This window comes from Balaenoptera physalus (genome assembly GCF_965194825.1).
Source record: "Balaenoptera physalus genome assembly, chromosome: 19".
Lineage (NCBI taxonomy): Eukaryota > Metazoa > Chordata > Mammalia > Artiodactyla > Balaenopteridae > Balaenoptera > Balaenoptera physalus.
The window spans coordinates 39939137-39956978 of record NC_138900.1 but is presented as its reverse complement, the minus strand read 5'-3'; the positions used below and the strand labels follow the sequence as shown (position 1 = coordinate 39956978).

The window sequence follows — 17842 nt, the reverse complement described above, 5'->3', positions numbered from 1 at the left end:
TACAAGCCAGCTGATGTGTGTGGCTGACCAGTATGAAAGCTCACCCAGGGACCCACTCTGAGTGCAAGAGGGTCAGCCGGGTGGTGAGGGTGATGCCTCCGGGCCGGCACTGTTTGGTGGGAGGCATTTGCAGCAACTGGGCAGAGGGGCTCTCCAGCCGACCTCCCCGAGGAAAACGTCTTACCCCAGCAACAGCACCGCCAGCATGCAGCTCTCCTGGGCTCTGGGGCCTCACTGCCCACCATCAGTCCTCATACTTCTCTGTGGCTGTGTGCTTCCCGGGGCTTCTATGGAAATCTGGCTGTTCCAAGGGAATGGCTAAAGCACCCCTCATTTGGGGTGACCAGTGGCCCTAACCTTGTCCTCTTTCCTCGTGGGTGGCATTTTAAAGGTTTTAACTAGGACTCCGCTGAAAAGCCTCTAGCTCTGAGATCTGGGTAAACGGGGCTACACTTTACTGCAGCAGCCAGCTCTCCACCTGCCCCCAGCCCCGCGACAGCTTCCCCTCTCCAGCCACCGGCTCTTGCCAGCCCCTGCTCCAGGAGGTGCTGCAGGGCGTGGAAGAGACCACTAAGCCCTACATGGGGTGGGCCCTACATGGGCACTTGTCTGAGGCCCAGATTTCCAGGTGATTCATCAGGAAGTGGCCTCACACAGGTCGCAGAGGCCAAAACAAGCTGAGGGCCCCCAGGCAAAGCGAATGGGCTGAAGCTCTTCCATGTGGCTCCTTCAAGGAGAGAGTACTCCTGCCACCAGGCAGCTGGAGCCTGTCTCTCCCGAGCTTCTCGTTAGGGCCAGGTCTCCCAGGTGGAGAGAAATGAAGACCCCCCTCCCTCCTCAGCCATTTGCACATCCCCAGGCAGAAGCCAAAACCCCAGACCCTGAAAACCCTTCCTGGTCAGAAACACAGGCAGATACTGCCCAGGAGAGCAGGGGACATCTGTCCTGTGACCAGGCCCAAGTCTCTCCCACCATCGAAACGATCTTGCATCCCCTTCCCAAGGCCAATAACTGGCTGTTGACCCCCATTTAAAATGCTTTCCACTGAGAGCCCAGCGTCAATGGTCACAGAGCTCCAACAGCTCCTAGCCCCAGAATGCATGCCACATGCTGGGTCACCATCAAAATGCTCTGGATCTATTGTCCCACCACACCTCCAGCCAGACCGACCTCCCTCAGATCCCTAGCCAGGGGACTGAACTCTGAGGCTGGTGAGGGGAGAGCAAGACTTCAGAGCTGGGATGGGAGACCTGTACTTACAGAAACCTGTGGGGACTTCAAGGACCCAGGGGCCCAGCAGGCCTTAGCCTTCCTTGCAGGGAGTGGAGAAGGGGCCAGGCCCAGTCACCCCCAGAGGCTGGGAAGAGGCACTTCTGCTGCCTTCCGAGGAGCCCCAGGCTGTGCCTCAGCTAAGGACGTTCCCAGGAAAGGAGGCCTGAGAGAGGTTTCTGCTCCACTGAAAGACTGAACAATGGGGGCACATGACACTTAGGGAGAACATTCCGGAAATTTACTGGCTACAGACAGGGGTGGTGGTGAAGGAACCATCCTAAACAGAGTAAATGCAGAAGTTACTGTACAGGAAGGAAGGTGAGAACACATATACCGACTCTCTCCCACCCTGTCCCTTCTCCCCACAAACAGCACACAGAGCGACAACGTCAGCAAAGCAAAGATGAAAGGAAAATAATCAGTCAACCAAACAAAGCAAAGAATTCTCCCCTGCTACATCTCTAATCAAAGTTACTGATCAAGTGAGAAAAGCCTGCACTTTGCTTCGTTGCTCTCTTTATAAAATACACATTTGAAATTCCTGACGGAAAAATACCCAGTAGAAGCTAGCAGCTGAGGACAATGGGGGCCCACACTCATCCAACTCAGTCAGCCTGCCTGGCTCTTCAGAACTGAATTCCCCTCACTGCCCTCTCTCCAGTGACTTCATATCTCACTGTCATTTCCGCTGCCCACAGAGGCACAAACAGTGCAACAAATCAGGGTAATCCAATGTAGCTGGAGAGCTCCTGGCAGCCTGTGTCAAGCCTGGAAGCCTCTACGCAGCAGATGCCAGCAGAGGCCAGCCTGAATAAGGCAGCCAGAAAAAACTGGGACAAACTTATACTAAGAACTTATTCACTGTTTATTTGAAATTCAAATTTAACCAGGTGTCCTGTATTTTTATTTGCTAAATCTGGGGCAGATGAAGGGGCCTGAGCTGCAGGCCGTGCAGCCCTGGATGCCACCTGAGAGCCTGCCTAGGCCCGCTCTGCTGCGGCCAGCCAAGAGGCTACAGTATGTCTGCTTCTCTGTTAGAAGTCCCCTCTGGGATCACGGGCTCCCCTCTTTCCTGTTCAAACAGAAGCCACTGTCTGAGGCAAACTCTTTTGCCCTCCCCATCCTAAGAAACAGATTCTCAAGGACCCCAAGGGCAAAGGCAACAGGGCATATAGAGTATGCCAATATGCAATGCTGGGTTTCTGCCAGCCCCTCAACCTTTTATTTTTTTTTAAAGATCTGGCCTTTATCATTGTTAACAGTAAATCAAATGTCCACCCCCTTCTTCTCAATGTTTCCCTGCAGACCGTGCAGCTCTCCAAGTTTCCTTCTTTGAAGGATCAGTCCTGTTTTATCTAACCCCAGGAGACACTCCCCTCTACCTTCTTTCAGACTGAATGCCTGTTAAAGGCCCCTAAGTCTGAATCCAGGCATGTGGAGCTGGTACAGAGGATGTGGGGAGGGGCCTGGCACAGGAGGCCGAAGCAAAGAATCTGCTCATTCAAACCTTTGCTGAGCAAGCCATCGTGGGCTAGATACCTAGGAGAGGGCACACTGAAGCTATTTCAAAAATCAAGATTAGGACAAAAAATTTTCCTCCCTTCCTGGGTTAGCCACTTAGAACCAACAGTATTTCCACTTAGATGATCCTGGCAAAAAAAGGAAAGAAAGAGCCCACTTAGACTTCTGAACAACTCTGGGATGGGGACTTGGTGACCCTGGCTATCCCCAGCTACCTAGCACAGCCCAGCACATGCAGGACTGTAGCTGCTGAACTCAGGCTGACACATCAACACACCAGGCCTGTTTAGGCAGGCCCTCCCTGAGCTACAGCCAGTCACAACAGTTACACGTGTAACAAGGCAAGGAGAAGCACAGATCATTTGAAAATAATTTTGGAAACATTTTAGTTAGTGGTTTTAAGCTTTTTTCCACCAACCTACTTAGTTAGAAACAAGTGGCAAGACATTTATTTCCCTAGTGTCCCTGTCCTGTGAGGGATACTAGTATACTATGAAGATGGCAGAAGATAGGCCAGAGATAGGTGACTTCTGAATTCAACCTACAAAGAATGAAGAACGGGGGACCATCCAGGACCTCAAAACAGCCTCATTTTCCTGCAGGGAGCTACACAATTTCCGTTTAATGAGTTGCTGACTTCTTCCTGATATTCCTGAAATGCAGGCACAAAAGCCTTTTTTTACTGATATAAAATGAGCATCTTGAACAATACCATAAAGTGCACATCTCCATTAGGAATTTTATAACATTTTCTCCCAATTTGCTGGACACAGGGCTCAGTCAATCTCTATGACTGACTGAGGCTAAGTGAGAATCCAGGCAGGCTGGGGCCTGCCAGCACTCTGGTGGGCCTGGGACAATGCCCCAGCTTGGGGTTTTATTCAGCATTCGGCATGCCCGAGTCACTTCCTGAGTGGCATGATGGAAATGTGGCAGTGATGTGAACTACCTAATGAGCTAGACAAAGGTTCAGATGCCTAATGGAGAAACAATGATTGTGGGGATCAGTGTAAAGCAGTAGGACGTTGGCACATCTGCACGTTATGGTTAAATTGAGTATTAAAGCTTTGGCCAAAACAGTTCACTCAAACAGAGCGGGCAGGGGTGAGAATCCAAAGAGTAAATGCTCCTCCATTTTTTTTTCCTCTATATCAGCAAGTGTGGGATTCTGTGGGAAAGTCTATAGTACTGTTCTTCAAGTAACCTAAACCCTAGAATTTAAATGATTCATCAAAAGAATAACAATAGTGGCTGCTCTACTGCCATTACAAGTCCCTAATTAGACTGTAAGTTCTTGGAGGGCAGGAGCAGGGCCTACATTCTGGCTTCAGTGTGCATGGGCATCTCCTGCTCTTTGATGAACGCGTCCAGCTCAGGAGTGATAAAACCAAAGGATTCGCTCTTAGAGCTCACTAGTTCCACTTGTTTTCCCTTAGAAGTTAGGCGGCCACGGTTGTTTAAAAAAAAAAAAAAAAATCAAAGGAACAGAGTCCATGCAATCAAATCGCTAGGCCCCTGAAAGGGACTCAGATCAAGTCAGTACGTCCCTCTGAGTGTCTCAGTGAGTTTATTATGAGCCACTCAGAGGCAGGCACTGACCCTGTCAGCCTCCAAGTACCCTTGATTTTGTTAGAAAGATTGGAATCTCATCCTGGGAAGATGAAAGACTCCCAGGGCCACTTTCTCTCAGTTTCTCTGGGTAAATGGTGAAATCATGGACCAGTATCAAGGGAAAGGATTTAGCTCCCTGACTGAGTGAGCTAAGGATGACTTTTAACCTAATAAGCTATCACAGGACCATGATTTCTGGGCAAAAGCTGTAACCATGAGTACACGGGAACCTGTTGATGCTGTGGCCTTCTAAACTCGGCCTCATGTCTCCTGCATCTCTGCACCCAGCAGGCCTTGCTTTACCACAGAATCCGCCGACAGGACAAGCCCTGGGTTTGCTCCATGAGCCTGCCCCAGCCCTTCTGGTATGAACCGAGTTACCTTATTTCTCCTATAAATGTCTCTCGCTACGCAAGTTCTCAAATGCCAACCAGGGACTGCGTTCCTTTCAACTCCACCCAGCTCCCCCTTCAGGGCAGCTTTCCTCTCCCTTCTGTCCAAGGGTAGAGGACCTCATCCCCTTATGCAGGGCTCACGTGCAGCTCTCCTATTTGGAGCTGGCAGAACTGCATGACGCAAGGAAAGGCAAATTCACAATTAATTCTCACAGTGAGAATGATGAACAAGAGGTGAGCCAGGGAGCAAATACGTATTTAAACACCTTGAGCCTTCTCTCCTTTATGGCACTGTTATATTTCTATCTACAAGATCTAGTATCAAAAAAAAAAAAACAGAACCCTACGTCACACTTTATGAAAAGTCCTCAGAATAATCTTTTTAAGGCACTGTTAAAGCAAATTGTTTGCTTTGTTTACAATATAATCAACACATATAAATTGGGCACAACTTGCTAAATCAAGTCCCCTGCAGTGCTTGCCTTCTGAGACTTTCTTAGTAAAGCCCAATTGAAGGTGAATAGATGGGACTAGAGGAGGGAGACAGCCCCTTAGGCTACATCCTTGATAGATATAAGGGGATCCAACTGATGAACAGCAGATGGCCCCATTATCTATCTATTAGCTCTTTACTACAAGGAAAGGCAACAATTAGTATTTTTACAACCAGAGGATTGTGAGGGTAACCATGCCCTGTGACAAGAGAGAGTTTCTTCCCTAGAAGCAAAAAGTACCTTTGGAGACTCTGGGGATCTTAACATCCTCCTGGGAGAGTCCGCCTCAGGAGCAGTCCATAAAACCAGTAGAGCCGACCATACCCAATTTCTCGTAGCCCCAGCTGGTCCGTTCAGGAACAAACACTCGTCCTCACGTCCCTGCTCAGGGACCACACCCCCACGGTGCTGATGCCCAATGTAATGAGACCCATGAGCTGGCCCGGCCAACTGGCTTCATGAGTGGGAAAGGGAAGGAGAGGGGAGGCTGGCCAAGCAGAAGAACCAAACACCAGAGAAGGGAAAAGGGGGCTTAGAAGTCCTCTTGAAGAGGAGAGTACACAAGGCCAAGCAGTCGCCTCGCAGTGCTGCAGCTACTGAGGGAGAAGGGACCACGTTTGCCCTCCCTCGAGCTCCAGCTGAGACCCCAACAAGGTTCGTTTACTAGGCTATTGTTTCCTAGGCCTATGTTTTCATCTCCAGTGGGATTTCAACAGAACAGCAAACCGATTAATCCTGGGATCAGAGCAAATAATTTGGAGGATGGTCTTGGACCCCCGGACACCAAGGCCCACCTTGGTGAGATAAGAGGGAAGAGGACATGGAGTGCTTGGTATTTTACACACAAATCTTAACTTACCAAGGCTGAGACTGGCTTTCACATTCAAATAAAAATGTGAAAAACAAACTGTGACCCTGCTACAGGGAATGTTGTATCTAATAAAAGCAACTCCCAAAGGCTTCATTTCCTTGCTCATTTTGGGTGAATTTTTAATCATTTAAGGTCAACTTTAACCAAATCACAGATGCCTATATAAGCCTATCATTTTCTGGCCCAAGCACTAGTGAAGACATTTCCTCCCACACAAATAAAAATTTGAACAAAATTTCAAAGGAAAAAAAAAACAAAACAATGAAAATAAAAGAATGTGAAAAGAAATACAAATCAAAGAAATTTATTGGTGTTGACAAAAATACATAATACAAAAAAACAAAACAAAACTAACACAACAGAAACAAAACCAGAAACTCCCCCCACCCTGGCGGGCCCACACGCCTGAGGTACTGACAGCGAGCAGCCCCAGGAGCCCCTTGGAGCATCGCACTCAATTCATGAGGACCTCCATCTGCACCAGCCTCGCGTTGGTGTCCCCAGATGTCCGGTAGGGTATCATCCCAGCAAAGGTAATCAGCGCTCGGGCTTGGCTGCGGAGTTGCTGAGAGAAAGGGGAAGAAGAGAAGAAATCCAGTTAACTTCCGGGTCAGGGCACTGTCCTGGGAAGCACCACCCCGGCCTTCCATTTTCTACCCCTTGGGGTCAGGGCAGATTCCTGGTGGGTGGATGACAGTCTCACCCTCCACCATCATGTTCCTCCAGCATGGTGCAGAGTTAGCAAAGCTCGGTTGCCGGGGCCTCAGTTCCAAAGCCCTTCTGCTTAGCAAAAGATGGATGGGTGTGCCGGGCAAGCCGCCTCGCCTGACACGTCTGACCAGCTGCTGACACGGCCCTGTGCTTCAGACTGCCTGCTCTACTTCTCTGAGACTCTCTCTCTCTCCTGGCTGGTTTCTGTCCAACTGTTACCATGGGGTCCTGAGTTTCTTTCTAGGACTCTCATGAAGCACCTGCACTACCAGAGGCAACAGTCGTGCCTAAGTGAGGCCCATTCCAGCTCTTTCCTCTCCTGCGTCTTCCCCTTTCCTTCCTTTCACTCCTTACATTCCTTCCTTCCTGACAAAAGTGCTTGGCCCTCTTTTCTCAGGCAACAATATTTATGAGATTCCTGGACTGCTCCAGGAAGGAAAAAGATTTAAACTCAGGTGTTTCCAACAACAAAAATAGGAACCTTCACTCCAATTTCCAATGGATAAATTATTGAATAAAGAATAAAGAAATGTAAGAGAACAGCTTCAGGTTGCCCCACATTGAGGTGTGTTGGATGCTTATACCAGCAGGAAAGGAAACCATATCTGGAATAGAAAGGGAGGGTCTACACACATCTTTTGGACCAGTAATGAGATTTTTAAGAAAAATTCAAGGGTCACTTACTAGGCTTCTTAAGGACCATTCAAGAAGAAAACTGAAAGGTAAGTGCCTTTTACCTGATATGTGAAGTAAATTGGCAAGTAAAGGTCCTAATTAATGTCCAAACCAAAAGAAATTTACTTTATGATGAGAGTATCCACCAGATTTTCTTTAAAAGTGCAAAAATGTGCATGGGCTCTCCTGCCTAACTTGCAGCTACTTTACATAAGCTCTAGGGGTATGCAGGCCAAGGGACCCATCCACTCCCTGGCAGCACTGCACCTTAAACCATGAGGCCACTTCTTGGGCAGGCAGCTTTTACACATAAGTCTTTCCTCGACTCCACCCATCCCTTCCTTTCATTACAAAGGACAGCAGTGGGTAAGAGGAAGACAGGAGAATGGCTTTATCCATCATATGTAAAAACTAAGTGCCTAAAAAAGAGAGACTAAAACACACAGCGTGTGAGTCCAGCTGGTCTTCAATCAGTTCCCTTCAGATGTGGAAAATGGACCTGCCAGGCCACCAGCTCTGCTCTCTGTGAGCAAGCCCTGCTCTGACTTGTAAGCAGTACAGAGAGTATCAGAAACGCCCACCACTTCAGTAGTTGTATTCACAACAGCACTGCTGCCAAGGCCCCAGCACAGCGAGCCCACTGCTGGCACATCTCCTATGTAGGCTCTTGCCTGTCCAAGGGCAGATGGCAGACCTGCAGCTGCCTCTCGTGCACACATGGATGGGCCTACCACGTCGGAGGACCACTTCCGAGCACTGCTATGTATGCTGCTAAAGGTGAAAATTCCCACCATCACTCACGAGGCAGAGGTTCTGACAGTGACAATGCCTGTAGGGGTCATAGCGGAGAGAGCCCTCAGATAGCCATGGAGGCGGGAGATAGATTTTCACGGCTCTAGTTTCTTGACTGCCAAAATCAGGTATGGCTGTTGTACACCATACTGAGAGACTCACCAAACATTAAGTGGAAATGTTAAGGGAAAGGTAATTCTAAAACACTGCCTGTTTTAATGGTTTAATTGGGTCAAACACCTTTCTTTCCCCTTTTGTCAAATCAACCGTACACCATATGCTGTTGGAATCCCAGGGTTCTATCTACCTGGACTCTACGTGACCCAAGCAATGCCGGAGGCCCCACAGGCAGTGGAAAGGGCACTGGCCCTGGTGTCAGACAGACCCGGCTTCCAGACGTGGCCCCTTCACCTACCACCTGAGGGGCCCACAAAAGCAAGACGCCTCCTGACCCAGGCCTCAGATCCCTCAACTGTAAAGTGGGGATAACGACTGTCCTAGGTACCTCTCTGGAGTCACTGTGAGATGACAGTAGAAACAAGGGTTTGCACCAAATTGTTGACCAAAAGTAAGTATGGTTTTCATGAAAGTGCTGAACTGAGACTCATAAAATGACCTTCTATTTAAAAATGGGCAGGAATTCTTGTGGAATCAGTATAAATTAGCATTTTGATTTTTTTAAAGGTGATATTCACTGACTTGGCACATCTTTGTTTTTTAGCTTGAGAAGAGTAGCAACCCCATTAATGTTCGACTTCTTCCGGGAGCCCCCGACACAAACTTTACCCAGCTGCCAGGTAGTAAAGAAACGAGCAATTTAGGGTCATGAGCAGTGGTCTCATGAGGTGCAATGAACAGCAAACCAGAAAGGTGGTTCTCAGCGATGGTTCTGGCCAACCATCTGGCTGGGATCTTACAGAATCACGGTCCTCGATGACTCGCTGGGGCCTGGATGCCGACGATGGACTTGTCCCCTTGAGCCTCTTAAACTGTGTGAACAAGATGTTCATGGTGGCGAGAAGCACTTCTGAGAGGTTGTGCCTGACCTGCACAGAGGGACACACACGAAGTAAGGAGAAAGAACCAAGCCCTGGGGCCGAACACAGGTTGGGGGAGGGGGGAGCAGTGCTCCAGGAAGGCCTGGTCACATCACATCTCCACAGCTGCCAGGTGGAGCGCCACACAGCCACCAAAAAGGAGCTGATGGCATTGCAATGTCAAGCGTGAAAGCAAAGCTCAGGCGATGCTACTCAGAAGGTCAGGCAGGTCACTCTTCTGCTCCCTTCTTTATGCCAGTCCTCCTAGGCAGGGGCAGTGAGCAAAAAGCATGCCGACTACGTGTGGCCAGCAAGAGTGATTAGCGAAAGCCTGCATTTGAATGTCAGTAGGCAGGGACACACACGCTGGTTCTCCAGTCCCCACCACTCCCCACTGTCTCAGACCCACCAGACTGTCTCCATGGGACCAGCACAGCCCGAGCAGAGTCCTTGGGAGTCTCTATGAGGACAGGCCCTGGTACAACACTTCAGTCCATGAAACAATGAATGATGTAACCAGGGGAGGGCAAGAAACAACAGAAGAAGGAGCGGCTAGGGGTAGAACTGCAGCAGGTGTGAAGGGAAGGCTGGCGAGAGGCAAGACCTCCTGAACTGTGTGTACCACAGCAGGCAGCCGCCTCACCACACGTGCAGAAGCCGGCCTTCCTTCTTCCTCTAGAACAGAAACATGCTTTCATAAAAGGAATGTGCTTACGAATGGTTTTAAATTGAAACACTGTTAGGAACATCCCGGAACCAGGCAGCTGGCCCTCAGTGCCTGTGGTTCTAGAGAAGAGTCTTACTCTAGCTGCACATGGGAATAACCAGGGAAGTTCTGGGCTACAGCTCAGATCAGGGAAACCAGAATTTCTGGGCCTGGGCACAAAGACTTTTTTAAAGGTCTCCTAGCAATTCCAGTGCGCAGCCCAGCTGAGCACCCTTGGGCCAAGCAGTGGCAACATGCTAGAAACCCTGCAGAGAGACAGTAGCTCTGGGGCTCTTGGGCTGATAACTGAGTCCATGGTCACTGCACCTGCTTCTTGAGACAAAATGGTTCAGAGAAGGGAAAGAAGGACGTGAATCATGATGCATATTTCATGCACCCAATGGAACTACTTAGACAAGATCAGAGTTAAGCACTGACACACCCTCTAGAACAAGTGCATAATAAAGAATCAAACCAGATCCCACAGGATCAACAAGAAACCTATTTCTCCCAAGAACATGTCTGGTCTCTAAAGCGAGCGTATTTTCTGAGTCAGGAACTCAGACAATAATCTGATGGGGTTATGTGTACTCACAGAAAAACCAGCCCAGGATACCTGAAATTGGACTCATCTTAGAAAACTCAGTCTGGATGGTGACTGTAGCAGGACTGTTAAAGTTATTGGCACGTTAAAACAAAAGCTTTCAGTAGAAGTGGGGGAACAAAGAATTTTATAATTCAGGAAGAAAAGGACTCACCTCATCACTGAAATTTCTGAAGGCAGCCACTCTCTCTTCCACACTTTCCTGATTCAGGGGCACCAGCTTCAAGCGATCAATTATCTATTTAAAACAAAACCCATCGGGGTCCCATATGATACAACCATCACAGTCATTTCATCTCCTCAAACACATAGTCAGCATCTAACACGTTCATAGTGGGCTTCCTAATAGGAAATGCTAATCCCCTCATTCAAAGGCTTTGATTCTAACTTGCTGACTGACTCAATTCCTGTCCTCGTTTTCTGAGGCAGTTTTACAATTCAGAGATTTCAAATTACTCTGAGAAACCTCTCTGTTTTTAGACTAAAGAAGAAAGGAAGAGAAAAAAGAAAAAGGAAAAAAAGAGCAACATAGAAATCCCTTTTAGATTCACAGGATCATACTTGTCCTTCTTCACTTAACAGGCATACTGGTGACATTTCCTTTCTTTTAAATGAATCTCACGAAGTGTTTTGATTTTTCAAGGGCATACATTAACCTGCACTTCAAACACCCCTCGTGAAACTTACATCAAAGGCTCTGTCAATATGCCCACTGTGATATTCGTCAAAAAAGGTGATCAAGTCCAACAGAAGATAGAACGTGGAGTCCACAAATTTATTTGCACTGATTCCCTGAGCCCTATACCTGAAGGACAAAAAAGAAGGAAGGGGGGTATATTAGGAATTTCTGTGCAATCTATGACTTGAGGATAGCATCTAAAAAATGTCAAAACTGAGTGGAAAATACTGTTTCTTTTGAAATGGCCAAGCATTTGATGGCAGGTTTGACAGAAATCCACCTATAAATGTTCTGTGTGAAGCACAGTTCTCTTGCCTCAGCCCCATCTCAGCAAGCATCTCCAACCCAGTTTTCTCTGGGTCACTTTATTAGGCTTATCTGCAGAGGGCACAAAAAGTGACAACTATTGCCCCAGCCTGGGAGTTACATTGGTTAAAGTATGATAACTCCTCGAACTCATGGGGAGGAAGGTAGCTTCTGAAACATTGGCCACTACACCTCTAAGAATTTCCCCATCCATCCATCACTAGCTTTGTTCCAAAATGCCTTTGAGATGGCTGCTAATGACATATAGATGAGTATAATGCCTAGAATTAAACCTCATGTACAGGATTAAAATGTTGAGATACCCTTTCATACCCTTCCTTTTGGCAAGAATGTTTACCAAGTGACAGTGCCAAGTGACAGTTGGTTATGACGTGGGGGAACAGGAACTCTCAAACTGTCAGTGCTGGTGGGAGGGTGAGTCAGTAGAGCCATGCTGGGGAACTCTCTGATGCTACGGTAAAGCTGAAGGTGCATCTGGGCGGGCGCTGGGAGCCCCGGCACCCCCCGGAGCCAGCCCCGCCTTACCGCTCTGCGACGGAGAGCGCCATGTTCTTCAGCCTCTCCTTGTTGGACTGCGGGGCGCTGATCTGGGGGACGACGGGGCTCAGCAGTTTGTTCATCAGCTCCAGCACCTTGTCAGCGTTCTGTTCGGTTTTTTAAATTAAGAAAGGAATCAATTAAAAATAATCAGTAAGAGGAAAAAAACTAAATAACCGAAACCAAAGAGGGAACTTTTGTTCTGTATCTTGATCTGGGTGGTGATGACACAGATACATACCTGTGGGAAACCCATCAAGCTGTTCACTGAATATGTGTACATTTTTCTACTTTTTAATTAGACCTCAATCAAAACACTTTTAAATGAAAAGAAAAATGAATTATAACCCTCTTTTTGCCCACGTTGGTCAGTTGATAAAAGGAGAGAATGTACTCTTCTTCAGGCCCTAACAGTCATCGGTATTCCCCGCATGTTCTCACAAAGAGCTACTTCCTCCAGTTCTCTCAGAACCCCTCAGCTGTGGTTTTGTTCCCTGACACACACCAGTCACAGCGTGTGTGCGGCTGCCCAGAGGGTGAGCACCAGGCATCTTCACCAGCAGCTTCACCACCCAAGCGTGATGGGCGCTTCCTCTGCTGCCAAGGGAGACTTTGCTCAGTGCCCGCGGGACAGCCTTTCAATATGTCACTCTTGTTTGGCCAGAAAGACCTTATGGGCAGAAATAATTCTGTAAAATGGTAATTTCACCCTGACTGGACTATTAACTGCCTAAGCACTAGGAGAAAATGCCTCAGCAGGGAGAGGGGTACAACAATGGCACCATCGAAATGTTTGTGCATTTAATGCCAAAAGGCCGACGATAGATCTATTAAGTGTAGAACAAAGAAAAGAGCACATTTTACCTTGGCAAGGTCATAAAGCTTTGCTGCTTCTTCAAACAGTCCTTTATTTTCTGCCACGGAAGCAACTTTGTTGATAATAGGCTTTGTGTCACTAGTAAACTTATCTATGACTCCAGGCTGACAAGACAAATTATGGAGGGGAGGAAGAGAGAAATGGGGGGACAGAGCTGTTATTTTAAACACAGAGAAGCAACTGAGATCCGAAAACTACTTTAACTGAAAATACTTGCCCTGGGCAATGCACATATTTCATCAGCTAGACTCTTGCTTTCTTGAAGATATAAGGTCCTATTAAACATATGAAAAGGACCAAGGAAACTACCCATGAAGAGGCAGACTCAAAGGCAGCACAGAGGAGTCACCAGTAAGACTGTGCTTTCTAATTTTCCAAAATGACCCAGAGAATCGGTGAAATCATCAATGGTTTTAATTTTGCTGATGAGTAGGCACTAGGGGGAAAATACCAGGAGGCTCAGAGAAAGTATCTGAATGATTCTGAATTTGTTTTCTAAGACAGATGGCAAAAGAAATCCAGTCCTGAAAAAAAAGATGGCAAGTGGTGTCAGGATACTAAAAAAAAAACAAAAAACTGCATCATCACTCAACAGCAACCAAATGGTCAAGAAAGTATGAGAGAGGCTTGAGGTACCGTGAAGAGAGAGGGCAGACTGTGTGACGTCTGACTGGCCATCTGATTCTCCATCAGCCCTGGACCAAGTCGGGTGACCTGCTCCACCACCCTGGCAGCACAGGAGATCAGTGAAGAGCACGGGCTCTGGGGTCAAGAAGGACTGGGCTCAAATCCCAGCTCACTTCCTTACTAGCTGTGTGATCTTGAGGAAGATAACCTCTCTTGTCTCCACTTCCAAGTCCCTTGAAAAACAGATGACGGTTCCCACTGTGTTGGGTTCTTGTGATAATTAGGTGAGAAAATACATGTCAAGCATTCAGCACAGGGGCCTGGCAGTTGTCACTGCTCCATAAGCATGGCCACTGTCACCAGCACTGCCACTGGTCTTCTTCTGAATGAAGAATGCCACTGGTCTTCTTCTGGATGGTGTGAGCAGTGGGAGGTCATCTTGAGACTGCTGGCTCTAAACCACCCATTTTTACAAATGAGGAAAGTGAGTCCCTAAGAGAGGCATGTGGAGAGTGCCCGAGTGGGTCAGGAGGGGTCTGACACCAGGGCCTCTGCCCCTTCTACATTGCCCAAGAGCCATGATGGGTCTTAGGGAACTGCTAAGGCTCACAGGAGCAGCTGCATCTCTGGGGTCAGTGTAGAGTTCTGAGCCCTCAAAAACTATCTTTTGAGAGAGGTCAAGTACATTTGTAACTTTCCCCTCTGGGGAGAGTAGGTGCAGTAGGTAACCAATTTCTTTCTTGCATATTTTCTGAGCCAAGAATGGCAGAAATGTAGCCTTCTCAGCTGAAAATATGGCAGGTGTGAACAGAAGAGTATTCTGAACATAATAAAAAAACTATCTAACCACAAATTTACATATTTTAAGGAGAAATGTAAATGTATGTAAAATCAAGGTCATCATTTGGGGCCTGTAATTTTCATTCTTTGTTTTTAAAACTAAGCAACTTCATTCAGATTTGCATCTTCAGTACCTTGAATCCTAAAATCTAACTGTATTCTTTGGACAATTATAAATCCCCAACTGCAAACTAACACACCTCTAGGGGTGCACTTAACCCACCTTTCTACTTCCATCGTTCTCTAGTTTCCCAAGAATCATATCGAACTGCAGAGACAAAAAAAAGTTTACTCAGTTTATTGGACGAGGATATACACATAATCCACAATTCTTTGAAGACAAGAGAGGAATAGGGGAGGTGGGAGAAGTCTTGCACAAACTAGAGAACAGTGAGACTGAATCAACATTTTCATTGTCAGAAACCAAAGAAAACTCTAACACTCCCCTGCCCCCAGCCACATCCACCAAACTCATATTGAGGTGACCATCCAGTATCACATCAGCATGAGAACTTGTACACTGGAAATCATGGGGGCGTGGAGAAAAGTTAACAGACATACCTCTCGACTTTCTATCACCAGCTCGCTCACACAACGCAGAAACATGTTTTCTCCTTGACTGTCTTTCTCGTCTCTAGAAGGGGACAAAATCAACCTGGTTTCTGGTGTGGCCCCAAGGTCTCTAATTGTCATTCTCACAGTGGCAGAAATCAAAACCAGCTGAAGTAAATGGTCAAAAGCCAGTCTAACCTGAGGAAGTAGAAGTACTGGAGGGCCTCTCTCGGGTCCGTGGATTCAAACTTCCGGGTGTAGAGAATGAGTAGCCGCACGAAGTTCAGCCTCCGCATGCAGGGAGGGTCGCCAGGCTCATGGCTGACTGCACCAACGGGGACAGAACTGGTCACAACCACACTGCCCTTCTGACCCACGCAACTGAGAGCTATGGGAACTGAGTCCAAAGACCCCGTGGCGGCACCTACTCCTGCAGCCCAGCCGATGTTCGCCAGTGTGGGCTTAGGCCAGTCCCCTTCACCACCCTGTCCTCAATTTCGTCCCAAGTACAAATTGGAGAAAGTGGCATTTTTTTAGTAAACCACTAGTATGCTGGTCTCTGAATGAAAAGATGGTGACAACTGACCATTACGGCATGGGCTCTGGAGTGAGTCTGCTGTGCTACTAAGGAAGCTGCAGCCATTCATGCACAGGTATCTTCTCTCCCTCCCCGGACTCCCACCCCATGCAGGTAGGCACACAAGATGGCTGGCTGGGCCTTCCAATGTCTCCAGTTAGAGCCCTAATGGGAACCAGTCTCATGACTCTAGGGACTGTTTCTCCTGTACCACCCTCCAGGCGACCTGACTCACTGGCCACAAAACTAGCACTTAGCACAGCATTTTATCTATTAAACACCTCAGGGAATACTAATGGAGGGGGGAAAGGCAAGAACCCTCATACTAATCATCCCAGAAGCCCAACTGTCTACAACACTCTAAAGTGATTGGTACCACTTGCCCAAATCCCCGCTGGCTGCAGCTATGTGTCCACTGCCACCCGATGGGGGGATGTGTTATGGATGTGCCACTGCCAACAAATACTCACGGAGCTGAGCGCTCTGTCCCGAGGATTTTAAAAGCAGCTTTAGCTCAAAGAGCACCAGCGCCACGTGGACAGCATGGCAGCGCAGCCGCTCCATGCGGAAGAGAAAGGCAATGGCAGCTTCGAACTGCGCGGTCAGGAACAGCACTTGGAAGTAGAGGAAGGGCTGATGGTTCACCGTGAAGTGGGACTCGCCTGCGCGGGGAGAGGAGGTCAAGCTGACTCAGAAGGAGCCGGCCTCTGCTGGCAGCCCCGAGCCCAGAAGAAGCCCTGTGTGCTCAAAGGACTTGCTGGGCGGGACAAAAGCACCAGCCTGAGCCTGAATGGATGCGGGGGCTCTGGACACAGTGGACGCCACTCCAGCCGTGGCCTGTTTCCACGGCCTCTGGACCTCACAAAACAACTGGCGAGCGAGGGCTGTGTTGTAAAACCCAAACTGCTTGCATTAGTTGGGAGAGAAACAGAGCTCAGGACCTTAAAACGGAATACAAAAGGGGCTGTTTCTCTCCTTTATCCTGATAAAAGTCACTCAATAAAGGACAGGAATGATTTCAAAGCTTCGGTTTACTCAGATTCACAGATATCTGCGTTCAACACCGCGGACCACTAGTTGGAAGCTCCTTTTCTTCCCCAAATTTTTAAACAGTGAGAGAAAGAAAAAAAGAAAAGCTATTTCTCCCTTGTTTGTGCTCAGATATAGTCACTGCGAGGTCTCTGAGGAAGCAGCAGCCAAGTCCTCTTATGTCTCTCCCTGAGCCAGCGTCTGCCAGAACAGTTCAAAGAACTAGTGGGAAGAGTGTACTGTCAACGACCATGTAAGTCACATACTCTGTTTACGGCCACGTGCGTGGCCTCTACCCAAATTTGAACTCATTGTTTTGTTGTGTTGTGTTTTGAAGATCCAGAGGGTTCTGAAGGAGAGAGAGTTCAGAGATGAAGGATTTTCCCAGAAAAAAGCTAAGCAGTGACCTTAGGTGGACAAGAGAGGGAAGGTAGTTATGTTCAGGGTATCTTACCGTAGTCTTCCAACAACTGTTTCTGGAACTGAGAGAGAGTAAGCCTGTCTTGTGGGGAGCTGGTGCCGTCGTCATCGAAACACACCTGGTTCAACTAAACCCCCAAGAGAAATACAGGCATTGGTACAAGCTACTTCCTGAGCCGGGTGGGGACTTGTAGCCGGTTAGCAGCCATGCTCGAGGCTATGCTAATGGCTGTGTTACTGGTTGCGAATATTACACAATAAAAAATGGGCCAGGAGACAGGAAATCCACTAGTCCAGTCACCTTATTGGCATTATACATTAAGCAGTAACATCTGTGTGCAGTGTGTGAGCAGGGGGAAGGGGAGAATGCCCTACTGGGCAAGGGAAGCAGCGCCTGCCTTCAGCCACAGGTAGTCCTCAGTTTTGTCGGCCACCTCGCTCTGGTTGTCGGTGACGTCACATCTGCCAATGATACAGTACACAGCCCGTTTGTAGGGGTCTGTGTTGTTCCTGAGGGCCCTGCGGTAATGCAGTCGGAGCTTGTTCTCCGTAGCTGGGGACAATCTAGAGACACAAGGGAACACACAGACACATATGCTAAAGATCCTCACGGGCATCTGAAAGCACCCAGGTCCCAACCACACAGCAGAGTCACGAAGCCTTCCTTCACGGAGGGTAACACTGTCGC

At 48.1% G+C, this 17842-nt stretch overlaps 1 protein-coding gene across 5 annotated transcripts in view; it reads right to left on the bottom strand.

Moving 5' to 3' along the window:
- Positions 1–6452: 6452 nt before the first annotated feature.
- Positions 6453–17842, bottom strand: part of NUP93 (nucleoporin 93) — a 104760-nt gene continuing 93370 nt past the window's right edge. For 3 of the 5 annotated variants that reach the window (XM_082436982.1, XM_082436984.1, XM_082436985.1), the window contains 12 exons: positions 17553–17718; positions 17189–17282; positions 16176–16367; positions 15327–15453; positions 15138–15210; positions 14800–14844; positions 13097–13213; positions 12221–12339; positions 11377–11494; positions 10844–10927; positions 9260–9388; positions 6453–6729 (listed from right to left, as the gene is read on the bottom strand). In XM_082436982.1, the coding sequence (XP_082293108.1) occupies positions 6619–6729; positions 9260–9388; positions 10844–10927; positions 11377–11494; positions 12221–12339; positions 13097–13213; positions 14800–14844; positions 15138–15210; positions 15327–15453; positions 16176–16367; positions 17189–17282; positions 17553–17718 (1375 nt within the window). In that variant the 3' untranslated portion in view covers positions 6453–6618. Of the gene's footprint in view, positions 6730–9041; positions 9389–10843; positions 10928–11376; positions 11495–12220; positions 12340–13096; positions 13214–14799; positions 14845–15137; positions 15211–15326; positions 15454–16175; positions 16368–17188; positions 17283–17552; positions 17719–17842 lie in introns of all 5 variants that reach the window. The other 2 variants (XR_014256662.1, XM_082436983.1) reach the window with 2 other exon arrangements.